Here is a 27,634-nt window from a genome sequence, read left to right as displayed (position 1 = left end):
CAACTGCTTGGCAAATCAGTGTATTTTCAGATAGTAACTATACAGTAAGAAAAAATTACAGATCTCATGTTGCGAACGTTCACAATCGGGCACGCAGATTATTAACAAATGTACAAAAAAAACGATGGGCACTGTTCTACGTACGAGGTGCTATCGAAATTAAATTTCTCGGTATCAGCGTCAGATTAATTTTTAACCTTCTGGTTCCGGGGCTGGATCTAGGAATCCATTACGAATTTCCCGCTAGACGACAAAACAGGGACGTCTATTGTTATTCTTTTTCATTAACTATAAATTATCAACTATCAATCAACGAAAAAAATTTAAAATCATGGTTCCAAATCACCTCACTAGTGACCCATTTCAGAAACCTACGACACTTTTGCTACACCCTGTATGTACGTCGAAGCTCAAATAGATTGTTTATCTCATTATTGAGATATCGTGGCAGCCTATTTGGAAAACGTGGTTTTCAGAGAAACGCGTTTACTCCTGCAGCGGTACACCGTTTTCCTAAAATCGTTACAACTTCGTTATTTCAAATAATCGAAGCATGTCACTTTGGAAACCTCATATTCAAGGTTTTATAATAAAAGAAACTACAATTTTAAGAAAATGGATTTTTTAACTCCTCCAAATAGGACTACCCCTTTAATAAAAATTTTGCTAAACCCTGTCCGATTCTCTTTTCGATAATACCTCGTGTGTACGCGTCTCGCAGTTTACATATCGGCTGTGTCCGTGTGGCACGAAGGGGGGCTCTCCGGGGTGGATCGATCGGGGCCCCGGTTCTAATAATATCGATCAGCCCGCAGAGCACGGATTCCCCCGGTACCGGAAGTCGCGCGCATCGTCCCGACGCGAGGCCCCGCTACATCCTCTGTACACGCACGGGACCGTAATTACGCGATCATTTTCCCCCCGGTCAACAGCCTTGTAAATCTTCCGCCCGGTTCTCTCTCTCTCCCCGTGAAGGACGACGCCGCTCGTCCGTACGAACGGGGGGAAGGGGGTGGGGGGGAGGAGAAAAAGGGTAGAAAAAGACACCCACCGGAGGGATAATTTCTTCGGCGGAATGGCGTTGTAAATTCCGTTGGTGGATCGCGCGCCAGCGCCGTTTCTGCCCAGGAACGGTTCTTCCCCCGGTTCGACCCAGGAAGTCGCGTGTTATCTCCATCAATGGACTCCAGGGACTCGATCCGCCTCGCGGTATTGGCCGTCGTATTATTAATGGAGGGGAATCAGCGTTAAATGGTTGGGGTGGGGGTTGTTTGGAGTTGGTATCGGCGGAGACAGCGATTTACGCGGTTCGAAAACGTTGAGGATCAAGCTAAGAGAATGTTTGATCACCACGAATCGATTGAATTTATCGTGGTTGGTTCGATAAAATAAATCGTATCCTCCGTGAAACGGTTGGGAGATTGTATTGTAGATTCGCGGCAGGTTTTCAAGCCAGGTGGAATTGAAGGAAACATTCCACTCGACAGTTTGGGTGTACATTTTTGTAACTCCATAAAATCGGTGTTTTACGTTTATGAAATGGTCGCCGGATGATTTTGTCTATGATTTTCAGCCGATTGGATGCGAATGAAAAATAAAGGATATAAAGGATTAACGAAATAAAAAGGATTCACAGTAAGTGTTAATAAAGGATTGGTTTTGTTTTTCATCGTGTGTTTAGGCGTCGAATAGTCTAGGTCACAATTACGCTTCAATCTGGATCTATGGTACACCAAGGAAACTAAAATGGTCCGTCACATTTTAGTTTCTGTTACGAGGTCTGTCTTCAGTCCAAATGAACATAAATTCCTCGGCACTGAACAAAATCCAAAATCTAAGACACGTTGAATCATTGCTGTCCAACCATCATTGTGATCCACAAAGTTTCTTCGTCCTCCCCCAATGCCAGTCCCTTTTTCGGCAAACACAGCGAGCCTTCCTATATCCCAGGAGTAAAGACGATCAGCAGACGGTGTTATAAATCCCCTCCTCGTCCCCGTTCGCGTCGATGATCTCCGAGTGGGACGGCGCCAGCTTGACGTATCCCCTGTCCCTCTCCCTGGTCCCATTCTTGGCGACGGGCGGAGGTTTTTCCTCGGGAGGATTGACGATCATCGTGGTCTCGCAGATCTCCGCGTAGATCTCCTCCGTCTTCGACGGCGGGGTCGACGGCAACGGTGTCAGGCTGTCCCTGACCTTCGAGTACGGCGGGTCCAGGTCCTGCTGGGTCTGAACTTCTAAAACGCTGGTGGACACCGATCGTTGCACCTGTTGCCTAGGCGATTGCGTCGCCTGCAACAGATTCGTCTCCGACTCCAGGCTGGCGTATCTCTCGGTCCTCATGCCGATCTCCGGGCGAACCGCGAACGTGAACGAAGCGGACTTCTTCGCTGGATTCCTACTTCTGCCACCCTGGGCTATCCTCGAAATCCGATCGAGGAAGCTGTGATTGTTGCCTCCGGTTCGGCTGTTACTCCGATCCCGGATTGTCGTTCTCTTGATGTGCTCCAAACCCTCTTTCAGACTCTGCAAAATCGGTTTCGCCTCGGTCTTCGACTTGATCTCTTTCAGATGGAGCTCCTTCAGCTGACCGTTGTTGACCGGCGGCTTCGGGGGCGCCACACGAGGTTCCGTTGCCCTTTGGTCCAAAGCTCTTCTGCGATCGAAATGGGAACACGGATGGTCGATTAGCGAAACCGTGGAAACGATGATCCGTCATGGAAGTGTTAAGAATTAAAACTTACAAGAATGAAACGTTGGGATTGCCATTTGGAAATGCGACGGATTGGAGGTTTTTGGTTGCTGTGCTTGCTTGGTATAGCGATAAAATATGTGGGTGAGGTGTTAGTGTTATTTTAGCAGAAAACGTAAGTCTCCGCGATTCTATTTCTTTCTAAGAACTTTCTATTCGTGACTAATGGTCTGGTAAAGCTTTTTCTTTTTTACCTGCAAGCTGAAAGTAACCGCTGCATCTTCGGCGACGCTAGCAACCGTGCTTCAGAAGGACAGCCCAACCGCGCCCTCTTCACCCGAGGCGCTGTCGGTCCTGTCGCGACTAATTCAAGAAGTTCCGGGACGGTGGAATTCGGTAAAGGTCGCTCGGGCAACAATGGTACCGCACATCCCAACACTATGGGCCCCCTGGTTGCGCCCTCCAGTTGCATCAGCCCGCTGTAATCCCGTGGTAATGGTATCGGCAAGGGTCCAGCGACTAATCGTACCTGCCAATCGGATTCCACTTTGTCTGGTTAGTGTTTCGAAACTGAAAATAGGTCGCTTGAGGCTTTCGTTAGGGTATGATACGGACTTACTTCATTATTCACAGTGCTTTTTAAAAGATGAACTATTATTCTACTAATCAAGACTATCACCATGATTAACACAGGGTGTTCCATCCAACGCGAACACATTTAGTATTTGACTTCTTCTTGATTTGCAGAAAATTAATTTTAATGAATGCTTAAAGTGATGTCCATCAACTTCGATAAATTTATTTATTTTTTAATTTAAGAGGAAATCTTAACAAATACTTCGCATACGATGCACATAGTGGTAAACACATTCTTGCGAATATCTCGAAAACCGAAGACACCGACTATTATATGTACAGGAAAAAGTTGTTCAGAATGATGACCTTGACAACATATTTCAAGGTCACTGAAATCGGAGATGGCTCCGTTATTCTGAATAATTACCGCAAATTCTTTCCCGACAAAAGTATTGCACAAACTAATAATTCGGTCCAAGCTTACCCTCAGAGGAAGATCCCTTCTGGCGAGCTGATGAACTCTGTACAATACCGCGTCGCTTCCGGTGTCGAGGCTTCCGCTCTGGCAGGTCGCGTAGAACTCTCCCCTCGCGGAAAGCGGCGCGAATAGCTCGTGCCCGTGGGAGTCCAAGCACTGCGCGTACTGATCCCGTTCCGACGACCTTGAACTCTTACCTTCCGGGACCGCGCTCACAACACCGGAAATCCCACTGGAGACCGGGGTCCTTCGTGTGTCCTGGAAGACCGCGGCGAGCCGCAGAACCTCACCCGCCCGGACCGTTGTTTTCGTGTAATGAGCCCTTAGGTTTCCGTTCTCTGTAACAGAATGTCACAGGACTCTGAATTACAACAAACAGAATACAGACTCCTCTAGATTATCGTCCCGAACTCGAGTCCGGGCCAGGACAATAATCTTATAGGGAGAAATGCTTCAGATCCTCGAAAATTAATTTTTTACCCCCCCCCCCCCAGTGATGGAGATGACGTCTGAACACTCATCAATAATTTACCGTATGACATAGATCGGAGAGAACCACTATACGATGATGTTTCGGGGAACTCGCATGCAATACTCGAGACTCATTCCCAAAATTAACGGTACAATCGGACGATATATCAGAGCCATCGAAATTACGCGACACCGCCAAGAGGGACACAGTACTCCGGCTGCAGAACGTCCATGGAAATCCCCTTTCACGCCCGAGCGTAATCGTTGCAGCGCATATAATGGGCATAACGCCCGTGTGTGTATCGTAATAGCGCCGACGGCTTTCACCCGGGCCCCGCGTGCCTATTACGTTACGTGCCCCCACGTCGCCTACGTCTAAACACGCACGAATAGTCGCCGCTGCCGCGGTGTGTTCGGTTGTGCGAAGCCCGCGTTAACAGACACATTGACATTCGTGTCACGGCCAGTCGCTCTACCCGAGGGAATAATCCGAACCGCGGGGCCAGTGCGTGAGTGCACGCGCCTCTTCTAACGCAACACGCATCGCCATGTCTTGGACGAGTGACGTGTGCGTGCATCGCGACAATGCTGTATTCGCCACAATTCTACACGTGTGTAGAGTCGTAACAAACGGACATCACACACTGTTGAATATCTCATCCACGGAACAGATGGACTAGGGATAAACCGATACCGTCAGGGTATCGATACGTTTACTCATAACTTGTATCGAAAGAAAAATGTATATCTACGTAGTATCGCATGAAAAGTATCGATACCTACTTGTATCGAAGGAAAGTAAATACTAAGTTCTGTTTTTATTAATCTCTGTACGAGTACTCGATAGTGGGTTTCTGTTGTAATCGACTAAATACCAAGGACCAATAGAAGGGGAAAAGAAGAATCCACTGGACTTACCCATTTTGGAATGCGTCAGCGTGTAAGCTCTGAGCGGTTTCGCGAGCAGAAACGCCGGGACACCGGCTCGGACCAGAGCTCCCACTCTTCTGTACACCCTGGCACTTCCGGTACCACTGTTGTTCGAGACAACAGAGAACCAGCCTGCAACAAAATTTCCGACGATCGTTAGCTTTAGCCGAATGCAATGCAATAACTTCATCGATTTACAATCTCGCTACCTATGATCGCACGCACAATACAGTAATTCCTCGATGAGTGCTCAAAGGCTCTGACAAGCAGAGGTCCCCAGGTGTAACATTGACTTTTTAATGAGGTTTACCACAGTTTATGAACTATTTAATCTTCAGTACCGAAGAGCCTTCGAACATTCATCGAGGATTCACTGTAAAATATCCGTAACAACTTCGTCGAAAACAGTCAAAAATTTCCCGCCAATGACCAATCCGAGTCGACGCACACAAGATCAATAAAGAAAAATCGATTCGTAACATGGTAATCTAAAGACTAATATAAAATGACCCATTAAAACATTAGATATAGCACAACAATAAACGGTAAATGTTTCCAAACACACACAACCCAGATCGTTCAGTGGACGATCACTATGCCCCTGGCATACCAGCATGTACCGTCCATTGAACGAAACGTCAGCCGGTGTCGCAAAAACGCAATGACTCGCGAGACAACCTAATATAAAAGCGGCTCGGACCTGGGAGGAGGTGGTGGAGGGGGCTTCCACCGAAAAAGATACAGTTATCCCCGGTTTCGATCAGCACCGTAATTTTCGCTTTCTCGTGGAAGGACACGCAACCGATGGCATCTGTGTCAGGCCCCCGGCGTCATTCCACGTCTCGGTTCTCGCGGGGCCGGTTCGTTAACGTGCTATGCACCACCCGGTGTTCATTCTGATATTCGAACGTGACAAACGTTACCGTTGGCCCTCGTGGAAACGGTCCCGGTCCGGCTATACGGACGAAAAACAAGTCCCCTTTCATAAACTCACGTACCAGCGAGCGCGCGCACGGCCCTTATTAAACCAGCCCTTCGCCAGGCCGATACGTTTCTTACCACCATGATCGCAATGTCAATTCGACCCAGTTTGCTAACATGATCGCGACACCATGTTACGAATTTCTGAACGAAACGTGAACGGTGCAGCGCCCAATGTTACACGTTATGACGGTGTATACTTATCATGAAGAAATGGCCATTTTTGTTATGTAATGACGAGTATACTCATCACGCGAGAAAAGTAATTATCGTTTGTTACATAAATTAACATTTTTGACATTATATAATATTTTGAGACTATACTATACTATATAAATAATCTTTGTTGAATAAGGAGATTATGAATGGTTGAAAATAGGCGTCTACACTGGAAGACCCCCCTTAACCCTCGAAAGGTGGACGTTTTTGTTGATCAAATAGACGGCGGTAGTTGGGTCCAGATAAGACTCCCACTCACTTGTCTTTTTGATGTGTCTTGGTACGAATTATTTCAAAATTCAAATAAGTTTTTGATAAAATACTAATATAAACAATTGTATGCTTCAATTAATTTTTGTAGACCGAAATGGTGCGTGAAGCTTCTCGAAATTCTGGGTCCAAACAGAGCCAGACACAGTCTGGATGTTTTAACAATTGGACTGTATTAGATGATAAGTGACCCACTGGTTCTTCTCAAGAAAACTAATAATAAAGTTTAAATTTAACACGTCTTTCCACCCTCTTCCTATTTAAAAATGGAGGCGAACAGTGAAGAACGAAAACAAATATCAGTGGAACAGCCCTAGGCTTCTGGTTTCCAGGAAGAATTGAATTTGGTAAAATATAGTGGATTACCTGTTGGCACATCTGCTAAAAAAAAGTGCCGTTATTCAGGAACTAATAAATACATACTAATGCACGCCACTGAAAATGAGGTTGCCAATGTGTCGACACGACAACTGCCAACGTTTTCATTATTGGGACAAGATTGTAATCAAACATAGGCACCTGTTCCAAGCTTTTCGCCTTTTCAGGAATAAATGTACTATTTGGAACAATTCGAATAAAACACAATAATTTAGGCAGTTCCTTGCAGATAACTGTTGCAACAATAACTTAAATTATCGTATTAGATATGATCACTGAGTGCATAGAAAGTAGAACACGCAGGAAAGGAAACGATCGTTAGCATGTTCACTGTCACGCTGTTTCGTACGGATTCATTTAATAACACTGACACGGAAATGTATTCGACATAATTTATTTATGAATTCGTGAAACAGAGAAAAAAAAATGTATAATATGACTGGAGAACAACCACCATCACATTCATTAGCTTTCATATCGACTACTCACTCCATTCGATACGAGTACTTCTATCCGATACCGAGTATATGTATATGGAAACAAAAGTATCGATACTAAAAATACTCGGCACCGAAAGGAAAGTACAGATATTGAAAATACTCGGTATCGAAAAGAAAGTATCGATACTGAAAATACACGGTATCGAAACGAAAGCATATCAATTATTTACTTGAATCGTTTCAACCCTATTTACAAGCCTCGTCCTCTCGGGCGTCACGTAACGTACATTGCGACACAGCGTCGCGTATAAATCGGTGAATCGATTTGCAAGCGGTTTACATCGTATCGACCGCCATCTTGAATTGATTTACGACCGGTGCTAATGCGCCCGAGTGTCAATGATCGTTCCATCGCGCCTTTCCGCGAAACGTCCTTTCCGCGAATGTGTTAAACGTGGGTGTGTTTTATCGCGGACCCCGGCACCGCCTGCTTTTATGAGAATCGCTGAATTTATCGCCGATTGACCCCGTCCAGCACGGCTAGATTAAATTACAATCTCGTTTTCCAAGACAAAGAGGTGGCTTCGAGTCACCGCCCCCCTGAGCGACCGGTTGCGGTGGATCGTACTTACGTTAACCGCAGTTTGGCGAGCTTTCCTTGTCGTTTCTGTACGATAGGCCAGTTAATTCTCGCGACACTTTGGCAGAGAACACAAGAAAACTCTGATATGGAACTGTTCTGAATGTTTGTGGTATTATTCGTTATTCCCGAAATGAAATCGTCGATTGTTCGAACCCTCTGGACTAGAAATAAAATGATTGTTCTGTCTTATTGATTTGTATTTGTTGTGTAGGTAAAAAATACGTCAATTATAATAATAAACTGAAATACCATCCTTTACTATTTCATTAATGATTATTCACCATTATGTTAAATAAATCTTTAAATATTATTATTCGATTTCATTATACACTTTCTTGAAAAGTCAAATAATATATTCTGATATGGTGTGTCTTGGAATTGTTGATACACTTAAAGTTTCGAGGTATTCGATCTTATAGCTTCGATAGAACAACTTTTACAGAATTTACGTCTTTAAGACTCTATCCGTCGAAATGAACTTTGAATCCTCGAAGAAACGAACTTCGTATTTGGTTGGCCCACAAAAATAATATTGGTTAGGAGCGGTGCTTTGTATAGAAAAATAATGAAAAAAAGTATCATCTACTGCAGAAAATCGACATTATTCTTTTGACCAACCTAATACATACATGATCAGAAGTCGTGAATGTTCCATAGACACTTCACCAAGAGAACCAGCTGGCTGCAGCATCCATGTCCAGATAGTAAAAGTAGCCCCTGTACTATGTAATACATTAATGCATCGTCTGTTCTATTACAGCTACCTTGGTATACTGTTTCGCCATTAATATTCGATTAACCTGCGCCCTGTGAACGCGGAGAACAATGCACAGTGAACAGGCACGTCTCCCTTGTGTTTCGGCTTCTGGTCGAACGTAGAGCAACCGTCCAACGTTTACCTCCAGCATACGGAACTACTCCGAATCACGAGTCGACCGAATGCTAACCAAGAAGAGATACACGGCTGTATGGAAATCGAAGCCGTGATCGTGTAGAAATGGAGCGAGAATGATCGTCGTTGCACCCAGACTTGGGCACTTTTGAAATGATATTATTTGAAATATTATTTCAAATAACATGTTATTTTATTTTCTGATGATTTCAAATAATTCTTTTTGCTTTAGGAATAAGTTAAAAAATAATATTTAATATCCGAATTGCTCATAATCCGAAATATGTACAAATATGTACAACTCGTCAATTACCATTAGCAGAGCAGAATACATGTTCCGAACTAAAAATGGTTAAAAGCAAAGATATACCCTCACGAGCAAACTCGGCTTCCGCTGGGGGAAAAAGCAATGTCAGAGAAGAGCCTTCGATCACTTGGTCTCAGGAATTATTGAAATTTATGCCAAATTAACATTCGATTTAACATTTATTTCGGTACTTGAAATAAATTTACGAAGTAGTAGGAGGCATTTCTCTACACATTATTTAAAATAATCACACTATTGGCAGCATGTAACTGGGGCAGTATTGTAGTGACGATGAAGTGAAGATAGCGGACTACCTGTTAGTACATCCAACAGAATCACCTCCCTTTCTATCAAGATTTTCGCTACACCCTCTGTTAATTAAAACAACGATGCCCTCTAAGCAAAAAAAGTTCACAGTTTCTTTCTCAATGTAGAATATTCAGCACAATGGCAGTCCATGTGGAACTTCGTCGACGCGATGGTATCGCTAACCTTTCACATGCATACACACATACACACACGCACAGATGGTAACCAATTACACTCTGGCCAGAATTACGCAAGAGAGGAGCACGTGGAGTCGTATGCTAATCGGTCGCTGAGCGCGAAACGAAAAGAAATTGGGGGTATATATATATATAGGTATATATACCGATACTCATTAGGTGAACACGTTGCCAAATACACAACCGATCCAGGCTATTCAGATCACACTCATTATCTCGGAGGTCAGGGCAGGCTTGGAGCAAGAATGAATTCCGCTCGGCAACTTTCACGCTGCGTAACAAGCGGCCCAGGGTGTGTGCGCCCTCGCGTTAACGCACGCATTTACTATGCGCATAACCGTGAATTGGATGCTACTTTGGACAGTCGTGTTAAAAAAAGAAAAGAGCAGGAAGTGTAGTTAGAAATCGAAACTGACGTGCTTTCACAGTCGGATGATATTTCAATTGCCCATTTGGGGAACGAAATTTCTAAACTATCCTAAGTATGTATTCATATTGTATGTTCTAAGTAACGGATGAAATAAAATGATTTGTTATTTAAATTAGTGATAAAAATAAATTTAAGAATCTTCAATATTTTCTTCTTAATAAATATATAACTTGTTATGTTTCCAAATGACGCGTGTTTTCTGGGAGAGCGTATAAAAATACGGAAAGTATATTTTCTTAAAATTTGCACCTTGTTTTATTAGCTAACGGTGAAGTATTTGTTTTTGTTTCTCAAAACGGGCACTACAAAACGATATTATTAGACTGCGGATTTTATGAATGTATGCTAAATTAAATTGCAGAATCCGTCAATATTTATAGTATATAATACAGTATAGCATTGTGCTATGTAATGTAAAATATACATATAATATGAAACCCACGCAGGCACCTTACTAATTTTAGTAATTGTAAAATAACAGATGTAAATTCCGTCACTTTAACGGGTCTGGTAGTTCTAATGTTAATACACTCTGGCTTTGGTGTCCAGACATAAAAATGGAAAGCGTCAACGGAGATTACCGATCCCTGACCACCGTTTCGACGTTTCAGGTTACGTAAGTCCAGCCTTCGTTCGATATGACCGGTCCCCAATTCACAAAGACCCCCGCAATCTCGAATGCAAATCCCATTCTCCTTTTCGTCCCATAACCGGGGATCACAATAAATAACGATCATCACCGCCGGGCATATAGCCATGGCCCCTTGAAAAGAACGGCCCTCGCCTTCTTCTTTTCTCGCTTTTAAGACGCGCCGCTTGCTTGTTACATGTATCCGCGTGGATCCTTGAGAATTAATGGTTTTTGCAAATCGGGGTGGTGGTGGGGGAGGACCATAAAGAACCGTGCAATTTCGCGGTAGCCGGCATTGAGAAAGTGTCGGGGGAAAACCTTGTCCCGCTACTTTCGTCTCGAGCCCTCCTGCGCAGCGTATTTTTGACGAGTGGAGAACGCCCTTTAACCCTTCTGTACCAAAGTGGTACACTACAGTGCCTGTCAATAAATATACCAATCCTTTAAAATTTCCATATCCTGACCTTACGGAAATAAATGACACCGCAATAGTATTTTTCACTACTAGATGAATGGGGTGCAAAATACACATTGAAGAACCGTTAGCAAATTATAATTTATTGCGATTAGTAGGTGAAATAACGAAAAGTCTGTTCGATCAGTGTTTCATATACAGAACGTCCTATTTCAATCGACCCACGTGAATAATTCCGAAAATATTGACGATATTAAAAAATGTTTCGGATAAAAGTTAAACGACATCAGGAGGGCACACTTTCTGATGTACCTTTTTTCTATGTGGACGCAGAGATCGTATGAAGGTAAACTTTGCTTTTTTTTAATGGAATCTATATTTTTGAATGCACTACTTGATAGTAATCGTTATTCTCACCATAAAGTATTCAGTCTCTTATGGCGGATTTATGTATAAAAAAATGTACGATTTCATTTAGAAAATTAAATTTCATCTTCATATGACCCCTACGCATCCATATAGAAAAAATGTTGCATTAGAAAGTGTGCCTCCTGATACTATTTAACTTTTTTTAAAAACATTTTTTAATATTGTCGATTTAAATGAGACACCCTATATATATATATACCAACCATAAACAAAATTCATTTTACCTTTTCATCTACTTTAATTATTATTAGAACTAACAAAAATTTAATAATTTCGTGTTTGAAGGCTCTTCGGACGCTGACAAGGAGAGGTCCTCAGGTGTAACCTTGACTTTTCAATGAAGTTTAGCACAGTGATAGACTTCGAAATTCTGAAACCAATGATATTTGTTTCAGCCACATATGTCCATTAGTTTACGAAATATTTAATGTCCAGTGTACAGTCCCTTCGAACGCTCATCGAGGATTCACTGTATTTCGAACACTCAGAGCGCAGTCCCCGCGTTTAGAAGAACCCCGCCTCGTCGTTTTCAACGGCAATCTTTATCGCGCCGATAAGACTGCGCGTCTGAGAACAATCTAAATCACCGCTGTCTCGTATTATTAGAATATTACGGTAGAAAGTTCAGTTCTATCAGCGGATGGAACGCAGCCGAGATGTCTTCCGCTCCGTGTGTTTCAATTACCTATCGAAAGAATGATCACCGTGCAAGTATTTCCACGTGACGAGAACTTTCCAGGCGTATATGTATGTGTTTCTGTGTGTGTGCGTTGTAACTTTTCATAAGATACACACTTCCTTTGCCTAGGCTCGTTCTCAGGCTTTGGTGTGTATAATCAACCGGTGTTGCCACGGGATAAATGCATTACGCTATGGAGGAAACTTCCGCGACTACAACTACACATACACATATTCCAGCGAGGAGCGTTTCGAACGGTATTGTAAAGACGGTTACCCACCATTCCCTTCTTTCCCAAACTCCTGCCGCCCGGAATGAGTATCGTCGCGTAACGACGTAACATCGCCAGCGTGAAAGGCGATTTTTCTTTTCTATATTTTTTTCTTCACAATAACTGTGGGACCAGGAAGTCTGGACGGATTTGTTGGCGCGGACTAGAGAGAGGCGTGGTTGTCAAGGGATTGAATACAATTTTTTTTTTTAATAATAGACTGGGTGTTTAAAAAAAACCATTCAATATTTATATGCTACATAGGCTACACTGTACTGAGTAAAAAAACCTTAGTGAGGAAAAAATAAACACAAAAATTATTGTCCTCTAACACCACAAGGTAGAACTGGTGTGATTGTCATGTTTACTTTAGCTAAAAAGTAAAAGTAGCTGTTTTTGTTCTTATAAAAAGTTTTTCATGGTGGGATTAATTAGTTTTTTTCGCATGCTAACTGACAAATGTAATATGTTAGTTATAGAGGTATGGTTTAGTCATACGATTGAACTTCAATGGTGGTCTATATTACAACACTTCCATTAAATGTAAGATTTACATTAAATTTCATTTATCAACTATAATTTTTTTTCAAAATAGGTAATACGATACGTACGTATCGAACATTGAACGTTTCTCTGTTGTTCGTAACTGTAACTATTTTCCGCAGAAGTTATAGGGATAAATTCACGGAAACTGAAAGGTTCATTGGGTTGCATGTAAAAGCTAGATTTTCAGTTTGCCTCAATGTGCAGAATCAAATTGCATGTTTCGGTTGTACCGTAGAAGTTTTCACGTCGAGCCAAATGAGCCTACCGGTATATGTAGATCGACGCGGTTTCGTTACTCCATTGTATTTATTATATTATTACGGACATGAAATGTCGATTTTTTACCCCTTGAATTTCACGCTCCGATTACCGCGGCTCAAACGATAACTTGCTGAAACGTGGTTTTAGAGTAAGCTCACGGCTTTCTAAAACTGGTTGTAAATCCTACGGTCTGCCGGAAACGACTCGCTTGATTCTGGTCTGTTCATTAATGTTGCCGGCGAGACGATGGGACTTTTATCCCCTATCCTTTCGTATCTCGAAAGTGACGCGCCGCGAAATTGTTTTGACGCTCGCGAGGGAAATCGATAGTGGAACTCGAAAATTAATAAAATCTGATGCTTACGGTTAGACCAGGGATTTTTATGGAAGATGTTATTTCTCGAAGTAATATTCAACGAAATAGTAAGAAACGTAGACAATTCTTTCCTAATTTTTGTCTTTAATTGTATTTCACAATGCTCGATGTTCTATAAATGCGTAAAATTCGCAATGCACTTATGAATTTCAAACATAATCACATCAATATATCCTAGGTCATGTAAAATGTTGCCACAAGGTAGGGTAAACGGACCAATGAACGAACACTTAACAGATTTTAAACGATACTAACATTAATAAATATTTGACGCACGAAAATTAGATGTTCTAATATCTATACTATTTTATACCATACAGATTTCAATTTGAAAAATTGGAAAAGTATAATCAATTAAATTAAAAATATTTCACCAGTGAATGAACTGTATTAAATAAAAAAACATTTATAACTAATGGAGTGAAAATTATTTGAATATGAAACAAGGAATTGAGAAAAAATCAAAATTTATACATTTGCTTATTTTAATAACTTAATTTACTCGTTTTTACGTACAATGTATATTTACTGGTGCATCCACCCTACTGCAGAAAAAAACATCTCAATTGTTATATCACACGCAAACTTGTTTAACGATACACGATACGAAAGGATTGTCCGCAACGGAAAATTCGGAAGGAAAATACCAGAAAAGCATGGCCCCGGTGCGAACCACGCTGAAAACATTCTAAACTCGGTGTCCCACTTTCCAAAGTAGAAACTCCTATTACTTCCTATTATGCATTAACCGGCGAACGTGAAAGAACAAAAAAAATTGGATTGCAGATTTTACGGTGATAAAGTTTTCTCTAATTTTACCCGCGCCGGGTATCGGGCAACGGGACCAAGTTACCATGGTCGATTAATAAAAAAAAAAACAAACATTACTTTTATTTGGTTCGCGCGCCCGCTTCTCATAATCGCTGACATTCACGTTTGCTATACAGCGCGGTTTCTAATGCCAGTTAGTCGTAGCAACATAAGCTCCATGCGCGTTTTAGAAATTTATTACGCGCGGCCCCGGAGTTACGTAAACAATATCATGGTGTTGCGTGCGCAGACGTTGGGAAATTAAGAATTGCAACGATTATTTATTAAACGTTATACAAAACGGCAGTCTATTATATTATATTTACCCGTTTAACGGCTTGTGCAGAAAAATATTATATGCAAAGTAAAAGAAATATATACTCACATCGTAAAAAAAAAAACAAGGAAGCATTGCTAATAAGACGAATGGGTGTTTCGATTTTTAACCGACAATATTTCGAGAGTATGAAAACATGTGTAACATGCAGCGTTTTTTTTCTGACAACAATTTCTTGACATAACGATATTGAAGGTTTGGGCGTTAAAGAGTTGGGTGGATGCACCAGTAAATGAATACTATACGTACACAAAAATGAGTAAATTAAGTTAATAAAATAAGCAAACGATTAAATAGTGTTTTTTTTTCAAGTACTGTTCATTCAATAATAAATCTGCATTTTTTCTTTCTAATGTAATCAATCACATTTTTCCAATTTTTCAAACTGCAATCTATACGTTGTAAAAAGGTACAGATATAAAAAAATCTTCTTGTGATAAATATTTATCAATATTATCACTTAAATTTCGAGTTTAATAGTCACAAAATCACTTAAATTATCATTAGACTGCGGATTTTATGCATTTATAGCCTATAGGAGTCTGTAAAATACAATAAAAGACAGAAATTTCATCAGATCCAACGAGTTTCCTAGTTTATTCTGAGCCCAATACAATACTTAAGAAAAGATAGTAATTCCTAGATTTGCTCTTCTCTGTACGAATTGCTATCATATTATATTAAATCCGCTTGATTACTACACAGTCCAGCGAATGTCACTTGCTGACTGAACATAAATCAAAAGATAGTGTGACCGATGACGAAATTTGAATTCGATAAAACGTTGACTCTAACAACGTTACCTTCTCCCGTGAACAAATTTATAACCGTCTTCACGGACCAGTTGTGCACGCACAGTAAATAAACAATTAGATACCACCGCACCCTTTGTCCCAGCAGAGAGTTATTTCCCCTTTTTCATCCGTGTGTATAGGTATCCGAACCGGTTGGTTTCGCCATTATCCGGTTGGAAAAATTTCGCTGAACTAAAACACGGGGCGAGTACATAAACCTTCTTTCCGTTTCCCCCCGAGCGCGCAAAGCAGATTGAACTATTTATATTGGACTCGCGCGCCATTGTGCGGTTGGCAATCGGCGCGTGGGCGTTCCAACGATACTCCGGGCTCGATGACAGCTGTTCGGCCGGAAAAGTATTCGTTGCTCTCCACGAGGTAGTAACCGGACTTCTCGTTTCTGGTCCACGAACCATGACGGAGAAACAGTTTTCTTGGATCGCAACCGCGCGATAAAGCAACGCACTTTTATTGTGGCGTCTGACTGCGGATTTGGAACGGATTACCGTGTTTGGGGAGAGGAGGTGGAGGTTGGGAGGGAGGTGGAATTATTGTTTTGCAAGGTATATACGTAACGAGCCCAGGAGTTTCGAGGTAGCAGCCGATTATAACGAGGGACGATCATACTAATTAACTTTTTTGCAATTTCTTTCGGTTCGCTCTTGCTTACTCGGTAGAGTTTTCACCTTCCATTTCGTAATTACGTCATTTGCGGGTTATGGATTACGTAATAAAATGGTTAAAGAAATATGCTGGAAATATTACCAATTCGTCTGTGTACTCACATATGAGATCAACTCATGTTTCGAATAATCGATCAACACTGTTTGGAGAGTGTAGATGAATTTTTGTTGTCTTTGAATTTTTTAAACGATACATCAATTTCTTTTCTTTTAGATATCAAGGTGACCTTGAGTTTTGTCAAGGTCAATGCATCTCTTGTTTAATACAATCATGCTATAGGTCGTTGAATTCGTCCTTATATTGGCAACAACGTGGTATTAAACAAACATGTATTGACCTTGAAAAAACTCAAGGTAACCGTGATATCTGAAAAAAAATTAAATTGTATCCATCTGATGAGTCCCTTCAAATGTTACATAATTTATTAAAACGTTTTCTGATACAATCAAGAGGTAAGCGTCACTTTATATAGTGATTCTTATTGACTCACCCTGTACATACTTAGATTGCGAGTGAGTGATGGCGTGTCTACGTGTAAAGAGTTTCTCGAAAAGCAAATCCAATATACCGTTTTCTATATTTGTCGTGTCGTAACTGTACAAAATCGACCATTACAGTGATTTCTATTTCTCCCGAAGTAGCCGCCCCGTTAACGGTTCCGAGTCTCTCTCTAATTAAAAGCGAATCAATCAATCCGAAGGCCACTAGTTCGGCTACAGCCGCCGCAGTTCATGCGCAATTTCGTTGCAATCCGCAATTCCGTTCACTCGGTGTGCACGTATATCTCCGTCATTGGTTTTCCGTCATTCTCGAACTCCCGCTTGAATAGTTCCACGTCATAATTACAGGCTGAAATAGCTGACTCGTTTTTCAACCATAACACGCTGGTTCCACCGCAACGGTTATGCACACGGAAGACACCGTTCAACGTGAAACGAGTTCCTATTAGCGATGGGTACCTACGACACTTGTGATAGTTTCAAGGCAACGATCACGATGCGCTCCAAACTTGCATTATTCCACATGTGGTTAGATTTCATTCATTTCACGTGGAACGTTCTTCTGAGTATACACCACACAAATGTAAAAAGGCGAAAAATAAAATTTTTATCAAAATCTATACAAGTGTCATTTTTTAATGGTTTTTTCAAGCTCACCCATGTTATTTTACGTATATGAACATCATTTTTTCTGTTGTATGTTATAGCTAACATTATTATGCATTTATCCATGTATAATAGTATAACCTTGAAAGACCATAAACTCTAAAAATGTTAAATTTACTTATAAAACATTTCCTCTAAAAATGTTCAATTCACTTATATAATTTTCTCCACCATCGTCTCTGTGTGTCGTCTCTATATATGTGTGTCTCACGATTCGTCTCTGGAAACCATTTAAATCACGTAAAAAATATTTCTTGTATGATAACAGATAGAGAAGATATTAGGTGGCCTGTTTTAAGCGGAACACCCTGTATAATCTGCCTGGCGCATAGATCACGGTACACGTATTCATTCACAGAAACACAGTTCACCCAGTATGTTTGTTAATCCCACGCAATCTACGTGCCACGGTCATTCACACCTCTCTATTTAACGCTAGAATTCACCGGCACGCTGTAGGCTTGATGAATTTGCAAATGAATCGACACAATCTATTTTGTCAAGTTCCTGTTGGTCGTGGGTCCGTTCACTGAACATAGGAACAATGATCCACAAGAACACCGAGAAACATTTGTAATCTGCCGAAAATTCTATACTTGACATTCTCTATTCAGTCTAGTACCTAACCGTCACCTAACACACGTTCATTGATTAATTGCCCGCCTATCACCGTCATTTACAAGAAAAAAAAAGTACGCGTCAACGTGTCCTTGGGATCCGTGTCAACGGGGATGACTTGTTCTTTTTCAAATCACTTTATAAGTCGTAATTTTTTAGTAAATTCGAAGCACTTTTTTTGTAAATTCTTCGTAATGAAATTCTCTATCGATCTGCATCGATGGTGTGAATTCTGGAAAATTAATTTTTTTTTCCTTTAAATGTACAGGTTTCTTTTTTAATTTTGTATTACTTATTAAATTTTTTCTTTTTTTTCTATATTTCTTTAAGCTATTTATTATATTTCTACTACAACTGACTGAAAAGAAGAAAGAAGGTCTTCGAATTTACTCAAAGATTATGACCTGTAGACTGATTTGACAAAAAAAGAAGTAAGTCATTATGTACCACTGTGCGCCGTAAATCGCCATCTAAATCATTTCTCGATCGATAACCGATTTCGCAACACACGTGGCACCGGTAACAACGGACGCGCCCTCCCGGCCGCCAGAGCTGATTTTATTCGGCTGAGGTCCATTAATCAAGCTCACGATCGGCTTGTTCTAATAAACATCGAATTATATATCACGGATCGTGGGCTGTAATCGCGACTTTCTATCTTCGAGATCGTTGCGCGCGCCAGCCTCTATCCCGGGTGTACTTCACGATGCTCGTAAATCCGATCGTAAGCCGTAAAAAAAGTGGCCCGCACCGCTTGAAAATAAAACAATAAAAAAAAATCAAATCGATCCTCGGCCCGTATAGTCCCTGGAGGTAATCGGGACCGTTTCGCTTATGTAACCCCGACCCCTGGCCTCAGACACTTTCGCGAACTCTGGGTGAGGACCGTCGTCTCAGCGGGATTCAATTAAATGCTTTCTCCCCTTTCCAACCTCGGGATTACGACCTTGTCCCAGCTTTCCTGTCGAGCCACTCTCGATTTCTTCCGGGGCCTGGCCAGACAGCGATGTCTAGTGACTAATCTCCGAACCGCGTATTCTCACCATCCCACACGTTGGAATAAACCGATACCGGCAAGGTATCGATACTTTTACTCATAAATTGTATTGAAAAAAAGTATCGATATCTAGGGATAAATCGATATCGGCAAGATATGTAGAAACTTAAGCAAATCATCGAAAATTTAATCTCATAAAAGTATTCCAATTCGTACAATTTAAGGGGCCACAGGAAGTTTATAAATATTTACAAATATTTCTATTCCACAAGGATAAAACTGGTATGAGTACGAATACTTCTGTGAGCTTCATTTATATTACTATGAATTGTTATTTTTCAATAAACAACGCATCATTCGAAAGCTTAGTTATTGCACTAAATATCCCTATTGATAAACATTTCAGACTATATATAATTAACGAATTATTAGTCATTCGAATTCAAGAATTGCAAGGATACCAATACTATGACTCACTGTATAGTTTAGATATGGATACTAAAATTCTAACGACTACAGTTCACGTTAAACCTACAAAGTCCAATTTTTATTACGCTATAAAAATAATTCACGAAATTACCACACTCGCCGCAATTATAGCAGAGTCGATAACCATTTATTAACCGCAGCAGTCTCATATTTAATAAAATTTCTTTTTCCCTAACGGACGACCAGAATTTACCATTTTTCATTACTGTGCTTTCTCTCTCTATCTCTCTTTTATGCAGTCACCGATTTACTGTGTGATATTTCATCGATGTTATGCAACTCTTCGACGGATTCGCAGTGTTCCGGACCGGTTGATCCTCTGACATTCTGACAGGGTGATTCGTTCTGCGTGATCGCTCGAATGCATAGATCGCTGGGTAATGGCCGCGCGCCAATTTCCCTTTTGAAGTCCGATCGCCGTTCTTTTTCGATGTCCAACAGCCATGTAATAGAAGAGAGCAGATAACAGAGCGCACGACTATGTCCTTCTTCGACCGATCTTTGTAATTTTTCCTTGTTTCTGTCCCGATGCATTCGCGTAAATAGACCGTAATAGGCTGTTTTAATGAAATGCATAATCTTACGTTCGCGAACGTAAAAGTAACAAAATGGCATCACCGTCTTACTTATTTGCTGCATTTAACCTATTAAGCAGTATCGTTCCCAGGACTGGTATTTAAAAGAAATTCCCGTTGAAGAATTCACGACCTGTGATATTTTTATTTAACAGTAAATGCCATTTACTACTCACGTTATTTCCTGATCGTTTAAGGCAGCTTCCATGTTTGATGTCGTATTTAACTGGGGCTCCATTTGGCGCTTTATACTTTGTATCAATGTTACCAATTTAATTTGAATGATTAATAGTTTAAACTACTTCAAAATAGTTAAATGGAAGAACAATTACAAATCAGTGGAAAAAACAAAATTTTTTTCAGTGTTCTAAAAAAATTCAATTGCTTTTAATTTTTAAGGAAAACTTGGAAAGTTCGTCGAACAAACCTAAGGAAAACAAGCGACGTTGACGCTCATTGCAGACATTCGTAGTAAATACTACCAAACGCATTGAAACCTAAGTGTACATACTTTGATCTTTTAACTTTTGATACTTTGCTTTTTAAGTTGTAATCGAAAGTTGAACCTTTAAGAATGTACTGTTAAATTTTCAACTAAATTTATAATTATTAAAAATTTGCGGGAACCACCTTAAAAAAGACCCAGGTGTACCGAATACTAAAAATATTCTCGTTTCTTTAAAAGAAGAAACGATGCCCCCACCCCCCTGAACAGAACATTCGTTTTCGTAGAATCCTCGACAATCCCTGAGGTTCCCTCGCTCCCCTGCCCCGCCTGGAGCGCGGCAAGCATTCCCCCAGCCTTGAAATCGTAACCCCGGCCATTCTCGCGAGTTCGCTCTCTGTTCGCCGGGTGATCGCAAGGTTATGTCGGTAAACCAGGAGAATACGCCACACGATCCTTTCGAGCAAACCGGTCACGAGGACCCAGGCGGAGAGTTGCATCGTGTTGCAACGTCAAGAAGGGTGCAACACGCGCGCGCGCGGACTGTGCATTCCTTCGAAAGGGAACAAAGTGCGCCGGTTAGGCAGTAACAATACCCGCCTGGACATACCAGACGTTCTATTAGCCGTGGCTGGTAACGATTGCCCACCGCCAGCTTCACCGGAAACGATTGTTCTTCAGAAAGAATGAAGGAGAGAGAAAGAGAGCATTGCTATTGCATAGAATACAGGGTGTAACAAAAGTGTTGTAGGTCCCTGAAATGGGTCACTCGTGAGGTGATTTGCAACAAGTTTTTCCTTAGGAAAAATCTTATCCGAGACTTTGTTAATGAGATATTAACGAAAAATCCCGACCAATCAATAACGTTGGGATAATAGAAAATGTTGTTTTATCACATTTTTTAATGGGAACTACAGCCTCCAGTCGATTGTGGGATTGGTCGTTAAATGGTTATAATATTTGAAACCGTGGGCGACTATAGTAAATCCTCGATGAGTGTTAGAAGACGTCTCGGCACTGAACATTAAATATTTCATAAACTAGTGGCCATATGCGGCTGAAACAAATAGCATTCGCTTCAGAATTCCAACCTCTATCACTCTGTTAAATCTCATTAAAAAGTCAGCGTTATACCTAGAGACCTCTCCTTGTCAATGCCGAGTCTTCGAATACTTACCGAGAATTTACTGCATTTGTCACCATACAAAAGAATTAAGAACGAAAAAGGACATTCAACGCACACATTTACTAAACAAAAAAGTGAAGATTTTCAGATTCACGGTACTGGTATGGGGGGGGGGGGGGCATGTAATATTTATCGAACGATCTGATCACAAACCTAAGTGTTAGTATCGTACGTTACCGAACCAGCCGACGCACATACCGACCGAAGCAAAAGCAAAAGCTCGATGCGTAATAACCCCAGAGACCAATGAGCCCCCGTCGTCAGCCAGACACTATATCTGCATGGAAAAGCCCGGGATACCTAAACAAGGCGATCTACCTGTACATATTTAATTGCCGGTTAGTTCTTAATGAGTCCCCAGTAGGAGCACACAGAGGTGTATCGCCGGCGACGCGTTTGCTCAGCGATGGAACGGTTTTGCTGATCAGCGGGTAGCCAACGGATCCCTCTAAAAAGACGATCAGCCACAGCGGGACAGGGATTCGCGGAGGGAATTCAAAAAGGCCACGTAACAAACAACCAGACAACCTATAATTAACGCGCGCACGGGGCCTAGGTAAGGCTCGCCGGGCCCCAGCATTATCGTTCAGCCACCGGCTAGACCGCTATTACTTCCTCTACCCATCGCCTCTGTTTCCTTTACCCGCGGGTCAAGGTCTCGCCGCGCACGCTACTATCGATCGAACCTCTCCCAACCCCCCTTAGGAGTATAAAGACCCGCGCAAGATCCAGGAAGCTGATCGATGACGCGATACTGCAAGTCACGATCGCGTGAAGAAGCCATTCGTCCCCGCCGCGCTCTCACTGTTACACGCCCGGGGTATGCCTTGGCTTTTTTTTCATTCAGCTCCATAGGATCGAGAAGTCTATGTGTGTGTGTATGTATACAGGGTGTCCCATTTAATTCGACCCCCTCAAATATGTCTGAAATTATTTGTGATACCGGAAAGTGTTTTAACCAAAAGTTGAATGGTATCGAGGGGACATAATTTGATATCAAGAGCGTTTTTTTCCTAGGTGATGGCGTAGAGGACATATGAAGGTCAGCTTTATTTTTTTATATAAAACGACATATTTTGTAATGCATCGATCGATGGCAGCTCGCCATTCCCCGTAAAAAATTATTAACCTATTCACGTCGAGAAACCATTAGTTCATTTAAATTTAAAAATTGCATGGGATGTCTGCACGTACCAAAAAAATTAAATCTGTTCCATGTGCAAAATTGTTTTTTAAATAAATCAGTTCCCAAAGGGATACATTCAGCGAAAATCCCGGATAACCCTCCGGCCCCATCATCAAGCAAGAAACATCCCAACCGACAAGAGCATCGAGAATCGTAATTTCCCATCGACGAGCTCCAACCGATCCAGGAACGGGAATTCCATTATCACCGGGGATTTATGTTACTAATTTTCCGGCCTATCGTCGATTGCAACTAGACCGTTCCTCATCGGTGAATCGTGGCCGGTAAATTCCAAAACCCCCTCGATTCGTTTCATCGTGCCTCTTCGCTACGGACCTCGTGGCTTTTTCTCGCGAGTCATCGGCCTCCCCCCCTCACTCTAGACATCACGATTGATGCACCCCGGATGCTACTAGCTCATCCCTACTCCCCCCTCCCCCTTGACCCTCCGTGATCCAAGGGTTAAACGACGCGTTTAACCTCCGGTGCTCGCGACGGATCACGCGAACGGCCGCATCATCGACCCACGGTATTCAAGCTCGCGTGGCCATAATACTGGAAGCTCGGCTAGAGAACCGGAAGCGATCAGTCTGATTACGTGGATCGAAGGCGGACCCGTACGGACCGAGAGCTAAATGCAGTGTGTCGGGGATCGTGTACGTGTGCTACCGGTGATCACGTGTACACTGACGAGCAAACTCGGCTTCCTCTAGGGGAGCAAGGAATGTAGGGGTAAGGGCACCCTACCGCTTGATGAATTTATTTCAAGTACTGAAATAAATGTTAAACCGAATGTTAATGTGGCATCAATTTCAGTAACCCCGCGATAAAGTGATAGAAAATGTCTTTCCCTTACATCACTTTTTTCCCTAGGGGAAAGATGGCGTAGGAGAATGGCCTCCTAACACTTGATAAATTTATTTCAAGTACTGAAATAAATGTTAAACCCCGCGATAAAGTGATAGAAGATGTCTTTCCCTTACATCACTTTTTCCCTTAGGGGAAAGATGGCGTAGGAGAATGGCCTCCTAACACTTGATATATTTATTTCAAGTACTGAAATAAATGTTAAATCGAATGTTATTTTGGCATAAGTTTCAATAATTCCCGATACCAAGTGATAGGAGGCCTTTCCTCTACACCACTTTTTCCACTAGCGGAAGCTGAGTTTGCTCGTCAGGGTACATACGCTGGTCCCTAGGCTTGCGCATCCTGGAGATCAAATGTGATGACTCGTATCAGCGGTTTAAGGTTTATTTATGTCGTCTTTTTTTTTTGTGGTATAAATCCATTTATTCATGCTTTGAGATATTTAAGGAAATACTGAAATACTGACGAAACTTTTCTTCGTTGTCCACTGGTTTCTTTAAACAGTGTCCAATAACTCCCCATGAGTCTTTCTCTGTTTTAGCATTTTTTGAACAGGATAGCAATTACTTTCGTTTCTTATTATCTCTGCATGTAATAATACTGCTATGCAAGCTAGATCTTTCAGAGATAAATGTGAAAACGTTATTGAACGATCGGCACTATACGAGGCGGAGAAATATTCCTATTTATACCTGACGTCTGTCGGACATAAACCGATAGCCATAAACCCTAAGTGTCTTTGTCTGAACGGAACCATCCCGTAACGATTCCGTGTCTAAACGGACAGTACAAACTACAACGTTAAAGGTTCGACTCGCTCGACCGGTAGCCGAGGGTTCGATGTTCGAGCAACGACTCGCTGTTTACATCGATAGTTTAGAAAGTTCCTCGAGCTTGCTAAATATTCATCTACTGTCTGGTTGTATGGAGAAGGTGGTTTCCCAGCACCTTTTAATGTTTCGGCCATCTTGGGATGGTTTAACGTGGGATCGGGAAGCTTGTAAATTATTGGTGAAAGTTAACTCGGAGGGATCTTAGCTTCGATTAAAAGTCTTTTTTTTTTGTAAAGAAGACGTAATCGTTGAATCTCCAACGGTCTAAAATTGACGTTTGTTATACAACAATATAATTACTAGAAGTATCAAATATTTGAAATATGTATCCACCTACGTAGGTTTAACCTTGATCAAACCTGGGATAATCAATTAACCACCTGTTAAATTCAACACCACATTATTCGATGTATGTGTACACATTCCTCGGCACAGCCAAGGAGAGGTCCCCAAGTTTAACGCTGACTTTTTAATGATGTTTAGAACAGTGATAAAGCTTGGAATTCTGAAGCCCGCGATATTTGTTTAAGCCGCACATGGCCATTAGTTTATGAAATATTTAATGTTGCGTGCCAAGGATCCTCCGAACACTCATCAAGTATTTACTGTAGTCGCCCACGATTTCAAATATTATAACGATTTACCTAAACAACGTGACTCCGATTAAAAAATGTGATAAAAAAACATTTTCATATTATTAAGTGTCTTGTGAAATAGTTGTAATGACATATTGATACTGGAAACATAAAAAAAGAAAAGATCATTTCTCCAAGCCATGGGGTTGGAAAAACAATTACGACCCGTCCTGAATGTGTTAAGGTTCTCTCAGTGTTACCAGCGATTCGCCGAGAAGTTGAACTTCTTACGCAAATTAATACCACTTCAACGAACACCCACAGCGCGCTGAAGTGCTACATTCTCCAAGTACATACACGCCCGGACGATTAGACTCATCTGATGTAATCTCAACCGTGGGCCGTTGCGCGCGGCTTCCTTTCTCCCTCCGAGAGGATCGCGTGGCCTAAGTGGCCAAGTCCTCGCGGAGGTGAACCGACATTGGCGTTCCAGAAAAGGAATCGGTGATGACTGCGAAATTACAGGATGCCAAGTGCAACGGGAGTGCAGTTACACGGCTACGCTCCTGACCCGTTTTCCATCGAGTTGCATTCGAGGAGGATCTTTCGGTCAGTAAATCGTCGGCCCGCGTGCTCGTCGCTTCGTCTATCATCATCTTAACGTTGTTACGGATTTTTATGCATTTACAAAATCCACGTTCGTTTAAAAGTGCCGTACAATTAAACCTATCGATAAGCTATAACGTGGTTTCTATATACAGGATGATACACAAAAGGATTCACAATTTCTAGGGTAGACACTACTCCCCAAGTGATGAAAAAAAGAGTCCAAAACCACATGAGTGGAAAAATTAATATTTTCAAAATTATGAACAATTTTTTGGTTCCTGAAAATCTATACGCACGAAGTATTTTCCAAATAAGCCCATTTTCTGAAATTTCGCTTCGCAATATTGGACTCATTTTGAACTTTGAAAATCTGAGAATTTAATTACGAAGAATTTAAAAGAAAGAGTCAAGTTTACTAAAAAATCACGATTTGTAGACTGATTTAAAGAAAATATGTCATGACTTACCACTGTGCGCCAGGACACGTGCACGTCCCATAATGCCCATCAGGCAGCAACAGTAGTCCCCCCTCACTCTTCCGGGCCCCAGTCGAACTATCTCTTGATCGTAAATAACCCACCCTCGTGTGACTAGGTTTCTATTATAATGACCACGGAACATGCTGCGGCGGAATCGTAATAATTCACGGTCGAATATTTATAAATAATTCATACCTTCGCGCCGACCTGTAGAAATTCCGCGATGCTCTATCCCCCCCTTCCTAGACAACAGAGAACGGGTAACCAAGGGAAGCCTCGTAAGAGGAAGACGACGATGTTGCTCGTCGTTCCGATTCGTAGACGTAACTCAGAGTGGGGGACTGTTTGGTGTCGGCCTCCCATCTACGAAGTTTCTCCTTTAGTTTTAACCCTCATTCGTCTTTTGTGTCAATTTGACGATATTTTTTACCTAAGAAAAATTGTGTTATTCTGTCGTGTGGTAGGTAAATTTAGCCGAAGCTCCGTAACTTATATTCGAAAGAATTATGCAGATTTCACTTTTTGTATCTTCGTTGCATTAAATTTATTCGCCGAGACTGTTGACGATATTAAAAAATGTTTCAGACAAAAGTTAAATGGTATAAGGTGGCACACTTTCTGTTCTAAGTAACTCGTTTTTAGGTGGACGCGTAAGAGGTCATATGAAGGTCAACTTTGTTTTCTTTTAATGGAATCGTATATTTTTTAATGCATTAGTTCATATTCTCGTTATTCCCTACATAAAGTACTAAATTACTTGCGGCGAATTAGTGCATTCAAAAATATAAGATTCCATTTAAAAAAAAATTTGCCCATCATAGGATCTCTACGTGTTTATCTAGAAAGAAGTTACAGCAGAAAGTGTGTCCCCTGATACCATTTAACTTTCGTCTGAATAATTCGAGCCGGTTGATTTAAATGGATGGGGCCCAAAAAGATGGGGCAATCCGTAACATGGATATTCCTTATGAAAATACAAATCGAAAAGTTCTTTACCGTTTTGCAGTCTGAAGCTCCATTTCCGAGATATTAGCAGTTAAATGAATTCCAATCAGCTGAGCGGTGGGTCACACGTACACGCAGGCGCAGTCAAGGAGCAAAGACCAATGACTTGGGTCGTCCGCTTCTTGACTGCGTCTGTGGGTACGTGAACCCACCGG

The 27,634-nt window shown here is 41.5% G+C and overlaps 1 protein-coding gene across 1 annotated transcript in view; it reads right to left on the bottom strand.

Annotated features, from left to right (window-relative positions):
* Positions 1-1,962: 1,962 nt before the first annotated feature.
* The window catches only part of LOC107185995, a 41,804-nt gene continuing 16,132 nt past the window's right edge, over positions 1,963-27,634 (bottom strand). The window contains exons 2-5 of the mRNA XM_015573782.1: positions 5,136-5,279; positions 3,753-4,084; positions 2,947-3,221; positions 1,963-2,656 (exon numbers count right to left, since the gene is read on the bottom strand). Of these exons, the coding sequence (XP_015429268.1) occupies positions 1,963-2,656; positions 2,947-3,221; positions 3,753-4,084; positions 5,136-5,279 (1,445 nt within the window). The remainder of the gene's footprint in view (positions 2,657-2,946; positions 3,222-3,752; positions 4,085-5,135; positions 5,280-27,634) is intronic.

The sequence above is a fragment of the Dufourea novaeangliae genome, unplaced genomic scaffold (assembly GCF_001272555.1).
Source record: "Dufourea novaeangliae isolate 0120121106 unplaced genomic scaffold, ASM127255v1 scaffold54, whole genome shotgun sequence".
Taxonomy (NCBI): Eukaryota; Metazoa; Arthropoda; class Insecta; order Hymenoptera; family Halictidae; genus Dufourea; species Dufourea novaeangliae.
The sequence above is the reverse complement of the archived record's forward strand: the minus strand, read 5'-3'. Positions and strand labels throughout refer to the sequence as shown.